Here is a 13,836-nt window from a genome sequence, read left to right as displayed (position 1 = left end):
CTCAATCTATCGGGGCCATCTGGGGCAAGACAAGACTAAGAATGGTTGATTTATTTCTTTTAATCCAGAATGCTTCCACTTGCTGCCTTTCATTTTGTCACAACAGATACATCAGCACAACTGAGAGAATGGTGAATTGTAATCTGGAGGCAGAAACAAATGGCTGGCATGTAAAAGAAAAATAAACCTTTTAAAATAGTTTTGTCACAAAAGAAAATCGCAGTAGAGTGAAGTACTGTGGAATGTTTTGTGTTTTGCATGGAAGATTTTTTGCTGGTAAACAGTTATTTATTCTTTATTGGACACAATGAATGCTTGAATAATGCACCTTAATGCCCATGTTTTTGGTGGCATCTATTTTTGACTGCTCCCACTGACACTAACAAGAATATGTAAGGATATTTACATAGGAATACTATGGATACAGAGGAAGGTTTTTCAATCTTCATCACTGGAGGCTTGTAAAAGTAGAGTAAGCTGAATGTTTGCCAGGATTGGTTTGTATATATGATCTTTGTGCAGCTGGTCCTGCCGCAGGATGGGCTGGATGTACTTGAGCAACTTTTCAAGGTTTTTGTAGCCATGATTTTTATGATTCAGTGACACATGAGACATCACAGCTCCCACCGGAGCAATGAATTCCCAGCATCCTTGAAAAGCCAAAGTCAGCATGTGCTGACTTACGGCTCCAGAATTAATCAGCTTTCTTGCAAGTATGATTAAAATTGAATGGAGGAGGGGGGAAAGACTGTAAGGATTAAAATTCTGGCTCATATCTGTACATACTCCTGCAGAGGAGTGCTGTTTGTTTGTTGTTGTTTTTTTTTTAACAGTAACAACACCTATTTGCAGAAGTCTGTGTACTTTGCTGGAGAGGGAAGAAATGCCACATGGCACTTTTGTGCTGAGCAAGCAATACCACTTCAGTTCTCACTGGTGTTGCCAGTAATGGCCATTTAATGCTAGACTTTGCAACCTGGAAATGAGACCAGTATACCTGCATGGGTTAGTGGTTTCTTACATTCCAAAAGCAAAGCTGTTGTCTGCTGTTTAGGGCTCAGACTCTGACTAAACAGTGAAGAGCCCTTTTGCTTTGTGCCCACAGACTTCCTTCTCCTCCTCCTCTCTTGAAAGCTCTGTGCAGAGGCTTTTTCGCCACATGAGGTCCTGTTGTGGAGTGCTGCTGCCATTAATGTTCTGTCACGTTGTCAGGCTGTGATGACTCAGACATGTAAAAAAAATCCAACCTTCATGCTCAACTAAAATAGCCTAAGAACAAATTTTTTTTTAAAGCAAATTTTAATGCAATTAGTTACGTCATGTTTTCTTTTTGAAAGCTATAATGGATCTCTAGGTTTTGCTGCTTGAACTGAAGGTTCTTGATTGTGTTACTATTTTTTAAACAAAGTTTAGTTCTGTTGGAGTCCACCTGAGATCTTTCTCAGATGGGCAAAAAAAGAAAAGTCATCAATAGCTTTGAAAGGGCTATGCATGTCTTTACGTTTAGGGCAGGGTTTCTCAGCTCAGTTCTTAAACATGTCAATAAATAGTTCTTGAAGAAGTGCAAAACCTAAAAACAAACAAACAAAAACATATAAAGACACCTGCACATATTTCTTTTTGTATGAGCAAAGAAGTATAATAGAGGTGATAATGTGACTGTCAAAGCTGAGCCTATGTTTTACAGAGTTGTAAATAAAAATCACTCTAACAACACTATATGAGAAAGTACAGGACATGGCTCCTCAACCTGAAACAGTGATGTAAGTCGTCTTGATGGGGAATCTATGCCCAACTCACCAATGTGTCTCACCGACCTAATGGGGTGCCATCTAGAGAGACAAGCTTTGGCCACCCAGCAGGATGCAGCAGGGCCTAGTGCAGGATGTATCCCAGCAGCACCTGCCATGCACACCTCCCAGCTTACCTTCAGGGAAGGCGGGCTGCCCCAGAGTTGTAGAGGCGGAGGCAGCGGGCTGGGGTGCAAGCCTGTGGGATGAGAAGACAGGGTTCCTCACTTTCTTCTTGCTTAGATTTGCTGACCAGCTGACCTCCCTCCTGCACAGTTCTGGGCTAAGGCAAGCAGCACTCTTCTGTGTCCTAGGTTCAGTCTTGCAGTGTATTTCGCAGCTTTGGGGGTTAGAAAACTTTCCTCCTGAAAGCTTTCATTCTGGCTTTGAGGGCTGGGTTTCATAGCTGTGGAATACAAGTTTACATCTGTTCTGAAGGGCTGATGGCATTCTGCATGCTCAGGTCTTCTGGCTGCCTGGCTCATAGTTTGTAGCATGTTAATATGAGACTTTTCATCTCAGTTTATTCATAGGGTAGAAGTCTCACAGCACTCTTTGCAGACCAGCTAGACTTCTCATTCACTCCTTAAGCTCTCACTGCATCCTTTGAGGCAAAAGCAGAGGAGACATGGGAGGGGAGGAGACTGAAGGTTGCATGGTGCTGTAAGGAGAGATGGAGACTGAACTGCTGCAGTTTCAACATTGGCATCAATGGCACTGCCGCCATTGTGATTCTGTTTGATTATTGAGAGCGAGTTGCACTAACAGTGTAGAAGTGGGTGTAGTTACAGTATGACTACATGGCTTCAGTTAGTAGAATTGTTTTTGCCTAGCAGCAGAGATGGCTAACCATTAGTATCTACAGGTGTGGCAGATGCTGATGTGTCTGGACTGCTGCCAGTGCTTGCAAGGCTGGGCTCAGAACCGTTGGCGCCAGATCGCCAGTGAGACTGTTAAACATGGATAGCATCAGCTTCCATGAGAGAGCCATGCCCTGGTCACCAGAGTGGTGCTTCCAGGATCAAGTTGCAAGCTGAGAAGCTGGCACATCCTCACGCTCTGTCATTTTAATCAAAACTGCAACAAAATCCACTAAGACTATGCTATGCACTGGGTTTCTGTGAGCGCAGTGGTGTAGGTGGCTGCCACGCAGCATGGTTTGTGTTCATCTTAGTAAAACCCTTAATGAGAATAATTATTAGTTTGAGGCATGCAGAGACTGGAAATTACAAGGGAGGGTGAACAAGGTTTGTGCTGCTATCACAAAGACACCCTGAGGAATGTTAAAGCGGGCTTATTCTAGTAATTACTGTGTGTGTGAGAGAGATATTTGTGTACAGCTGAGCAACGCGTGGTTTCGTGCAACCACTGATGTAGATCCTTTTTAAAGATGGCACTGTGGGAGGAATATGGGGAAGGGTATGGGTTTTTCTGCAGATTGCTATCACGAGCAGAGCTACATGTGATAAGGTCGGTGAAATCTTTTTTTCAGGTATGTATTTTCACAGAGATGCGTTCTTCGTTTTTGCTATGCAAACAAGCTTTCTGTTGGATAATCTGATGCAATTTTGACTTACGTTTAAATGCTTGTTAGTCTCTTAAACAAAAGATTTCTGTGGCTTTATCTGCAAATTTGCGTACAGACAAGGGTCATGCAACTGAGCTCTGTTTGAAATATCAGTGAAGTGTAAACAACTCATTTCTACCACTAAAGCCTATTTGGAAATGAAGTGGCAGGGAAAACTGAATTTAAAGCAGAGCTCAAATCAAAGGGAATGTGACTATCCACTAAGGACTGGATTAATAACAAAACAGTAGGAAAAATTAAAAGGTATTTTAGGGTATACAGCTGAGTGTGTAGGCAGGAAGCTCTATGGTCAAAAGATAAATTACGTCAGAACAGATTCAGAACAAATAAAGGATGCTTGAAGAGGTAATTATGTGTCATAGGGGAGTGAAATAACGAGGGTATCAATTTATGCAGAAGGAAAAAATCTGTGCCTGCCAACACTCAATCAGTTCATCTCTAAACCTAGAATTCATGGAGCTTCAACAGGATGGTGAAGACAAAGCATCTGCCATCTTACTAGTGGGTCCACATGTCTTCCTCCAGTGTTCAGCAATTCCAGCTTTCCATGACTGCATCAATATAAATATACTGGTTAGGTTTTTTCACAGCATAGTGCTTAAGCTCAGCTTTACAAGCTGGTGCATATGCATGCCTGTGCTTCAGTCCTGGTGAGCCAACGTGTGACATAAAACCCTCTTCTGGTCTTAAACATGTTATCTTAAAATGCATTTAAACACATAGACAAATGTGCTTTGCTGAAGCAAGCTATTTGTTTTGTGTGTTCTCCTATAAAATCATGGATGGGTCTAATGTTAACCTTGTGCGTGTGTGTGTGTGTGTTGGTTTTTTTTGTTTTTTTGTTTGTTTTGTTTTGTTTTGTTTTAAAGACTGATTCTGGCCCCTAACACTACATTCTGTCCCCGCTAATAGTTCTAATAGTTCTGTTTTGTGCAGATCTGTTTTCCTAAAGCTTTTGAGATTTAAACTGCTGTCAGGTCAGTGTTTTATATGTACCTTTCCTCAGTGAAAAGATCTGTGCTGCATGTTGGCTGAGGGAAAAGTATTGATCTCTAGATTTTGGAGCAAAGGGAGAAAATGGTCGTCTCAGCTGACTGCACCCTTATCCAGTCCACAGATTCTGATGTTTAATTCCACAGCTAAAGCTTGACAGAGAGTGTATTTTTAAGATAGCTTCCAGACTTGATCTGAAGACTCCAAGTGCTGCAGAACGTACCACAATCTTTGGGAATTACTTCCAATGACCATTGGTTTATTGTGGAATCAGAAGAATTACTTTATACCTCAGTTAGGCAGATACCTTTTTCAGATATCTCAGCACTAGAGGTCTGACATAATAAAAATGTGCTGTTTCAGAAAAGGGACTGTGGTGCTTTTTAGTTCAATTACTAATCATTTGCTTATGATGAAGTATAGTTCATGGGAGGGGTGTTAGTACTAGAAAAGAAAGTGTAGTGAGTATAGTTTGCATTTATAGTGTAGAAATCATGGTGGTCTGTGTCTCCGAAAGTATTATTTTTGCTGTTTCCTATTTTTGCTATTTCCTTGAACACATCAAACGTGCTTTGCAAGTGGCATTGAGTTCTCTCTTACTTTGTTTTCATAAGTAGTTCTCATGGAGTCATAGGTCTAGATGATATCAAAAGGTATCTGGTTGATTCCCATGACCCTATGCAAGGTAAGTAATCAGTATGAGCCTGTATGACCCTCCTTTTACTCCTTTCTTCTGAGAAGCTGAATACAATTAAACATGCTGTATCCAGAGAACAAAAATTATAAAGAGTAGAATTTTCCAAAAGCCTGAGCAATAACCTACGTGTATCCCTTAGAAACCAAGTGAGATCAATGGGAGTCGCTGTTGGAAAATCCCGCCTCAATGCATTTGTCTCACTGCTTAATGAGTAATTCTTGTTCCTGTTTTCTCCTTAGGGCTCTTCCTGCAATGATGCAATGGGTCCGAACTCAGAAACCAGGCGAAAGTGGTGTGAATATTATCACTGCAGATTTTGTAGAACTCGGTGACTTTATCAGCACTGTTATAAAGCTCAACTATGCCCTGGATGAAGGTGAAGATGACACAACTTGATAGTACTGCAATATGTTTGTTGTCGCGCTATTTAGAATTCAAGAAAAAAAAAAGTCAAAAAAAAAAAAAAAAAAAGAGAAAAGATTGCATTTTAAAAGAAATATTGTGTAAAACACTGATCTTCCTAAAACACATTGAAGTGTTTAGGGCTTTAGTGGCTGAGCTTCGGGGAAATATTTTAATCAGTTATGATCATTTTTTACATTTGTGTTTCATGTGAAGAGCAAAACTAACCATGTTTACAGTGTTTGATATAAGAAGACCATTTACATGTTTTCCATGAGATACCAAATGCAATTCTTGTGTTCTGTGGTTATGAGCAGTGCCAAGAAATTTGCTGCTTTCAGCACAGTGGGATGTGTGTTCCTCTGACTGCCCACAGCAGGATTCCCAAAGGTGTGAACATTACATCAGACATCTAAGGATAGTATATATGGCCCTAAAATTTTAAGCCACTACACTTCATCTGTTAGATGATTTAATGGATTGCATTTATTGATAGCTACAGGTTTAAATGCCTTTGTGAAGTAAATACAAAGTCATGGCTTTAACTCATGTGTAATCACTGGACAGTAAACACAATGCATTGCTCAGCTTGCACAGAGCATTGACTAAATCCTGCTTGCTTTTCATTCTCAAAGTGGAGTTTTTTCAGTGTCTCTGCCCCAGGTTAAGTATGTCAGCAGTTACATAGTGACGGGCTAAGTCTGTACTAGGTGCTGCCAGTGTGTATTTTCCATGGCTTTAGCAGGTATAGCCATTTTCCATGGCTTTACTTAGGCCAGCTTGGAGCACTGCTCCTTCCCAGGACCAGTCTCATGTAGGAGTCTGATCCAACATCCATTGAGAAATTTACCGTGTTTAGCATGGACTAGGCATGGAATCAATGACCAGGATGTTGTCCTATAGTAGAAATATGCTTTCTGTAGGATTAAAAATGTAGTTTAGAAAAAATAGATGCAGTCTGAGCTTCTTTTTGGCATACCTGTAAATACAACACTTCTCTACTGATTAAAAAAAAAAATCAGTGTCAGTTTCACAGTGAAAAACCGCTGTACTAAAGAGTGTAGTAGTTCAGTATCTAGCTAAAAACAATATGCTATAGTCCTTACATTGTATGTGGGAAATAACGCAGTATAACACAAGTTTAGAAGTCTGTTGAATGGCACTGTTGTAGCAGTGGAATCTCTGATCACTGTGCTTTTAACAAAGCTAAAATTCAAATATATGGAAAAGTTAGTAAGTTATAAAATAAGAGCATTGACACTATATAACACCTAACTGGATGTAGTGCCATCCGTCAGATGTCCTAATTACATCAATGCATATCATTCACTCAGCTTTGGAAAGCAAAACATTTCATTTGTGCAAACCAGTAGATGCTATATTGTCATACAAGGAAAATGCTCTTTAAAATGTTGCAGTGCTTTATAGGATAAGACTAGGGTCAAGTTTCCATTGATACTGCTGGAACTTTCCACTGAGTGAAAAGGGAGAAAAGCGTCATATGGTACTTTGCTATTTTTTGTCAGATGGTAATGACTACCATCTATCATCAGATTCTATCAAAACAAAAATGGTCTCATTGAACAGGTGAGTTATGGGGGATTTGTTGGTTGGTTTTGTTGTGGTTTTTTGTTGTTGTTGTTGCAGGGTTTTTTTTTTTTTTTTAATCATTTTATGAAGAAGTGGGTTAAAATGAACACTTGCTGCTATTTTGTATTGAGAGAGGGTGCCTTGGAAGGTGTGTGTGTGTATGTGTGTGTGTGTGTGTGTGTGTGTGTGTGTGTGTGTGTGTACAGCAGAGAAACATTTAAGTGTATCTGTACTATGAAGACACATTTTAAATGTATGTATACAATACAGAGACATCCATGCACATTTCCATAGTGCTGTTCTGGAGGAGTGTTATAAATTTGCTTGAAGAAAACTGCAAGTGTTAGGAAGTTATGATGCCCCCTGGACAAGCAGTTCTGTCTGTGTTAAGAGTGTAAAAATCATCCTTAGTGAAATCTGTGATCTAAGTCAGTTAGGTTTTGTACAGCATTAACATTTGACTCGAATTGATATAAAATATTTACCAAGAGCTACAGCCCATCTTTGCATTGAACAAGGGGTAGAGCTTGGTGATTTCATCCAGGACTACACAAGATGTCAGGTGGGTTGGTGCACGTTGTTGTCAGTCTCCACAGCTTTGTCAAGCAAAATTAATGTAATGGACACATAAAGTAAAACCTGAGCATGTGTGTTCAGGAAGCCTGTGCAAACTGAAAACTTGTTTGTTTTACTTAGTTCGTAAAACGCTTCCTTTTCTTCCATGTGGAGTGTCATAGAGAAACATGAAAATGTTTGCTTATTTATTCGACACGTGATGTGAAGTGCTCCTTTTATCCTTTTGTGTAGCTGGATTTACTTGCTTCTGGATTCTTTCTGTCATTCTTTAGCTACGTAGTACATCCTGAACTATCCTTCTAATACTGTAAAACAGTCAGGATCTTTGGATGGAGCAAAAACTGGGTTTGTTCTTTTGGATTCTGGCTGACATTCTGTTGGATCTAAGAGCACTAACACTGAGTTCCTCCTGGGACCTCTGGCTCAAATACACACCAGACACACCAGGCCTCTCGCTTACACAAGGGTGTACTCAAAGCAAATGTTCTGCTTGTTGATGAAAATGTGTGTGTGTGTGTGTGTGTGTGCCTATATATATGAATAAATATAAATCTATATCATATCTTTGGCTTATTAACGTTGTTATGAAATGTTTGCTTAGCATCACTGTATTCTAATTGTCGTTTGGGTGCTGGAAAATAAAAGCAAAAGCAAAAAAAAAAAAAAAAAAACAATCCTCTGACAAGAAGGATAATAGACAAATCACGTAGTTTCTCCATTAATTGGGGAAAATGTTAAATTTTGGTCAGAAAATTTGTTTTCATTTTGCTGTCGATCTCCTTTCTGTTGGAGAAGCACAGTACCTTGTGATGGGGACAGGTAAACAAACTTGCCTTAATTACTAAAATAAAAAAGTGGAGGTGGGGGGGAGCATGCTGTCCACTCTTTCCTGGCGATTTCATCTGTAAGGCACCAAAACTGTAATCATACTGTCTTGATGGGGATACACTCCCAGCTGGATATCATCTGGGAGATCTCGCCAGAAAAGAACAAGCCAGAAAAGACTATGCAACACAACTGGACCACTCTAGAGGCCCGTGTTGCCATCCATATGCAGCTAAAACTTTTTGATTTCATCCAGAAATGTGCTTGCAGAAGAACTGCAGGACGGGGTCGGACTAGTTGTCTGACCTCATTCATTTGGGAAGTTTGTACCCGTGTGTTATGAGGGATCCTGTGTGGAAAGTTAGATGACTGTAATCAGACTACCAGAGGAAAAATACCTGTCTACACTATTGATCTCCATGGGCATCCTTTTATTTAAAATGTGATGTCACTTGCTGTCAAAGTGTTCTCTCTTCCTTTGTTCATTTTCCCCCTTGCTACGTTCACTGTGTGCACGTGAAGCAGCATTGCTTTCTGACCTTTTCGTGTGATTCCTTACACTTTCTTTCAGTCTTGGAAAGTTACAACTGCCTCATACAACTCAAGATGATAGGCAGTGGAGCAGTCTCTTAGCTAGTGTAAAGCTAAGTGGCTCCATCTTTCAGTCTATGCTAGCTGAGGGTCTCTTTGATGTTGACACAACTTGGGTTGATGGGAAACAATACAGCAGCTGGTTCCAGGAGTACAAGTCCAGCCTTGGGCAGAGACTCGGAACCAGACCAAAGGAGCCTAGTTTTAAAATCAGGGGGCTATTTACATTCATTTGCTGTTGGTTGTGTTACTAGTTGTGTATATCCTACCATTTCAAGCCATTCTTTTAAACATACATATGTGTGTGTATATATTTGCACATGTGCGTGAGGGAATGTGAGATTCTGTATGCTGGGCTAAGTTCTTCTGTCATACTGGTACAAATCTAGGCCATTTCTAGTAACTTCAAAGCATTTACTAGTGTTTTACCCTGGGATGAGAGGGAGCAGATAGTCATTGACTAGTAAGTGTATGTTGTGTTGCAAAGGAGATAAAAAATCTGGGGGTTAACTCTGCTAGACTGAAGAAGTGGAGTGCCCTGAAAATATAGCTCTAGTGCTGTTTATTCAGACTATAGTGTATGGAGCATTAGGTGTTAGCAACTGAGCAGGCTATTTGGTGACTTCAGGAGTTCAGTTAACACCATTTTAAACTTCTAAACTCTTTTTCAGTGAAGTAAAAGCTAATAGCGTATATGATGTATTTGCCATATCTCAGTGGTAGCTTCTGTGTTACATACAGTCAACGTTTTTTCTGAATTGTATATGTTTACCAATGATGAGGTTAAAATATGCTCTATAGTATGTGCAATGTATTGATTATAGGTATGTTGGAGTTCGGTGATGTATTTAGTTTTAACTGTGCTGCTGTTTTGTAGATATGTGTGTGTATGGAAGTATGGATTGTCTACAGTGTATGAGGAAATAATAATTAATCCTAAAGGAAAAGGGCAGTTATGTAACCTGCCTTAATGCATTTGCATAATCTTGTTTAAAGCCCATAATTACAAGTTCTGATTTCAGACATTACTGGGGATTGACTGTAGGGCTGACTCCCTCACTTCTCTGCATTAAGGAGTTAAACTTGAAGTTACCTGGAGCTCACTTACATATCGATAAAGAGAATAGTACGTTTGCACAACCTTGATTGTACGTGGTGGCAAAGATGTGGTTTCCTGTGTGCCACAGAGCAGATCACTTCTGCGCACACACAGCTCCTGTTGATGCCAGCAGGAATTGTGTCCGTGCAATTCAAAGGTCTGAAATTCCTCTTCTGGGATGCAGACATGACATTAAGGTTGTGGTACCCTGGCTTTATGGAAGTGCCTGGATGCTGTGCAGTACTGCTCATGTCCCATATTGGAATTTAGCTGTAAGCTTGCAGTAAGAGCTTTGAACTCAGTTCCAGTCCAGATAGGACTGTAAAAATCCTTATGTAAAAAGGATGAATATCTGAGGCTGAGCAGATTGGCCTGGCATACCCACCTACAGCATTCTGCTTTCAGGAGCCTTGACAGCTTAAATAAAGATGGTTGTAGTAAATTCCTGGAGGCTGACAGGGCCTAGTGCTCTAGGAAGGGGAATGTAAATCTCTCCATTGCCCACAGGTATGACCTTCGCCCCCCTACCATTCCTACAGCTAAATCTAGCCCTCCTTTCAGTGTTTCTTGTGAGAGATGCCTCTGCTTGATTCTAAGGGTGATGCTGAAAGACATGAAGAACAAAGTGCGTGCCTCCTGCCAAGCTGGTTGGATAGCAGTAGGCAGAGTATTCTTGCTCGACATGAAGTCAGCCTCTGCAAGACGTACTTAAGCAGTGACAGAAGGGAGGCAGAAGTCTGCCTCAAGACCCTCTCCTGTTATCTTTGTCCAGCTACAGTGCAGCAACTTTCCAGTTTTCTCCTTTGTCTCTGTTCAGTGCTCCTCATCTCAGCTTCTGCATTCTCATCCCTTAACTACTTGTGGTGAACAACAGTGTGCTCAAAGTGGGTGTTACAGGTTTGTCACCCTCACTCACCCATCACAGTTCACAAGTTCTTACAAAGTATGCTGCTAAAAGATGACACTGTCTGATATCCAGTGATTATCTCCACACTCCAGATAACATACACATGTCCTCTTTGAAGGACCTCACCTTGTCTGGTGAGAACTCAATCATACACTTTCTCTCTCCAAATTAAAAACGAACTGGATGATAAGCCAGTGAGGGTCTCCTACTTTTTAGATGCAGTTAGGCTTTTTTTCTGCAGTGGAATAATGTAGACTAGTCTCTTCCCTTGGTTTTAGGTTCTGCCAAAGTCACTTCGATCAGCAAATTCCTAGGGTGAGTTGAATGCTTGAACTGGAAAATCAGTTTTGTTGTGAAGCTGGGATCCTTGAAGCAGAATCCTAGGCTCTGTGTATAAGTATTATTATTGAAAATGATGATACAAGCTTAAAATTATAACTTTAAAAGAAATAGAAAGGCTTGTCAGGACAGATGTTAAGTTTTTTGCCCGCCTGAGACATGAGTAGCTTTAGGATCATGCAAAGTGATAATTAGGATGTTACTGCCACACTGCCTCCTGATGATGTTCAGGGTCTCTGTACAGAAGCCTTATTATTCCAAATGAGCATTAATGCATTTGAATGACTTTCTCCATTTCTGTGGGAAGAACGAATGTGTAACATTGAGGACATGGAGCTCCATGTGTGTTGTGCCCACAAAGGTTCACAGAGCTGCACCTTCTCTTTTTAGGATCTACTTAATGGTACTTTAATAAATGTTGTGTAAAAAATGCCTACAGTTCTGTATAGCAAATGTGAATTTTTATGAGAAGAATGTGTATTAATGCATAAATAAATAAATACTGTTTCTTTGTATCCAGTTAAACATCTAATAAAGTTCTGGTACCTGTGTTCTTGGCTTACGGCTTCATTGCTGCATTCCGGGTGTAATACATGAGAGGCTTCTTGAACACTGTCTTTAATTTGGGCTCAAATCAGCTGATACACTCAAGCTGTGCTACCATGTCAGAGGCATGCAGAGACTGCCCTGTGAGCACACTACGGTTACTGTGAGACCACTGAGCACCACAGGACACTGGGGTGCATTTGTGTCATGGGAATACAGCAGGCTCTGTGGTTCCTCTTCCACGTGGCAGGGCTTTCCAGCTCCAGTGTGCCTCTGCCACTAAGCCCCAGGGCCCCTCTCTGTAGCCTGGATGAGCCCGTGCAGCTGTGTCTTGGAGCAAGGAGGGAGATAGAAAGCAGGGACTCAGCTTCACAATGTGGATTGTTTCTGTCCTGGTTTGTGCAGCAATATGATGATATAGAATCATAGAATCCTTAGTGTTGGAAGGGACTTGTAATTGTCATCTACTTCCAACTCCCTTGTAGTGAACAGGGGCATCCACAGCTAGATCAGGTTGCCCAGAGTTTGAACCAACCTGGCCTTGAAAGTCTCCAGGAATGGGATGGGGCATCCACCACATCTCTGGGCAACCTGTTCCAGTGCTTCACCACTCTCACTGTAGAAGACATTTTTGTTATATCCAACCTAATTCTACCCTCTTTGAGCTTGAAACAATTTCCCCTTGTTCTGTCACCCCAGACCCTGCTAAAGAGTCTGCCCCCTCTTTCCTGTAGCTCCCCTTCAAATACTGAAAGGCTACTATCAGGTCACCTTGCAAACTTCTCTTCTCCAGGCTGAACAACCCCCGCTCTCTCAGCCTGTCCTTGTAGGAGAGGTTTTCCATTCAATGGATCATTTTTGTGTCCCTTCTCTGGATACGCTCCAACAGGTCCGTGTCTCTCATGTACTGAGGACTCCACATATGGAGGCACAACTCCAGGTAAGGCCTCGCCAGTGCAGAGCAGAGGGGCAGGATCACCTCCCTCACCCTGCTGGCTGCACTTCTTTTGATGCAACCCAGGATATGCTTGGCCATCTGGGCTGTGAGGGCACACTGCTGGCTCATATCCAGCTTGTCATCCACCAGAACTCTTACCAGAACTCTCAAGTCCCTTTTTGGCAGGACTGCTCTCAGTCCTTTCATCCCCCAGCTTGTATTGGTAATCAGGGTTGCCTTGACCCAGATGCAAGACCTTGCACTTGGATTTGTTGAACCTCATGAGGTTCACCTGGGCCCACTGCTGAAGCCTGTCTAGGTCCCTCTGGATGGCATCCCATCCCTGTGGAGTCAACCACACCCCACAGCTTGGTGTCATCTGCAAACTTGCTGAGGGTGCACTCAATCCTGCTGTTGATGTCATTGATTAAGACATTACAGAGTATTTGTTCCATCACTGACCCACTTGTCACTGATCTCCATCCAGACACTGGGCTATTGACCTCTGGACTCAGTCTTGCAGCCAGATATGTGAGAATACAGTCAGTCGAGATGCTATTAGCTTTAAGAGGGTACTTGTAACACTAAAGAAAAACGGGTATTTACCAAAGCATTTTGATTCCAGAAAGTAGTGGTGTACTTAAGCCTCTGGACCTGGGAGAAAAGTAAAAGAATGTTTTACATGTAGATGCTCTTAACATGATAAGCAAGTGCAATTAAAATGCAAGTATTCTCCTGGAAGATCAATTTTAAATAGATTTTATGGAAATAAGCAATTTGTGGGCATAGGCACATTGTAAGTGATAAATATGAATTCCACGTTTTTGGCCTATTTTTGTTCCTTGGTGCCCCAGCTGCAGCTTCTGGCATTTTCATTTATTTTTCTCCCAGAAGCCAGGAGATTTCTGAGGAAAAATTAATTGCAACTAAGTGTATTGACTGAAATCAAAGTAACT

General features: G+C 41.2%; 1 protein-coding gene across 2 annotated transcripts in view; it reads left to right on the top strand.

The window, feature by feature from the left end:
- Nucleotides 1–11,948, top strand: part of PLCXD3 (phosphatidylinositol specific phospholipase C X domain containing 3) — a 96,586-nt gene extending 84,638 nt beyond the window's left edge. For both annotated transcript variants that reach the window (XM_003642932.6, XM_040656557.2), the window contains one exon: nt 5,308–11,948. In XM_003642932.6, the coding sequence (XP_003642980.1) occupies nt 5,308–5,464 (157 nt within the window). In that variant the 3' untranslated portion in view covers nt 5,465–11,948. The remainder of the gene's footprint in view (nt 1–5,307) is intronic.
- Nucleotides 11,949–13,836: the final 1,888 nt, after the last annotated feature.

Source organism: Gallus gallus, chromosome Z (assembly GCF_016699485.2).
Source record: "Gallus gallus isolate bGalGal1 chromosome Z, bGalGal1.mat.broiler.GRCg7b, whole genome shotgun sequence".
NCBI lineage: Eukaryota > Metazoa > Chordata > Aves > Galliformes > Phasianidae > Gallus > Gallus gallus.
Note: the sequence above shows the minus strand (reverse complement) of the source record. Positions and strands in the feature narration are given on the sequence as shown.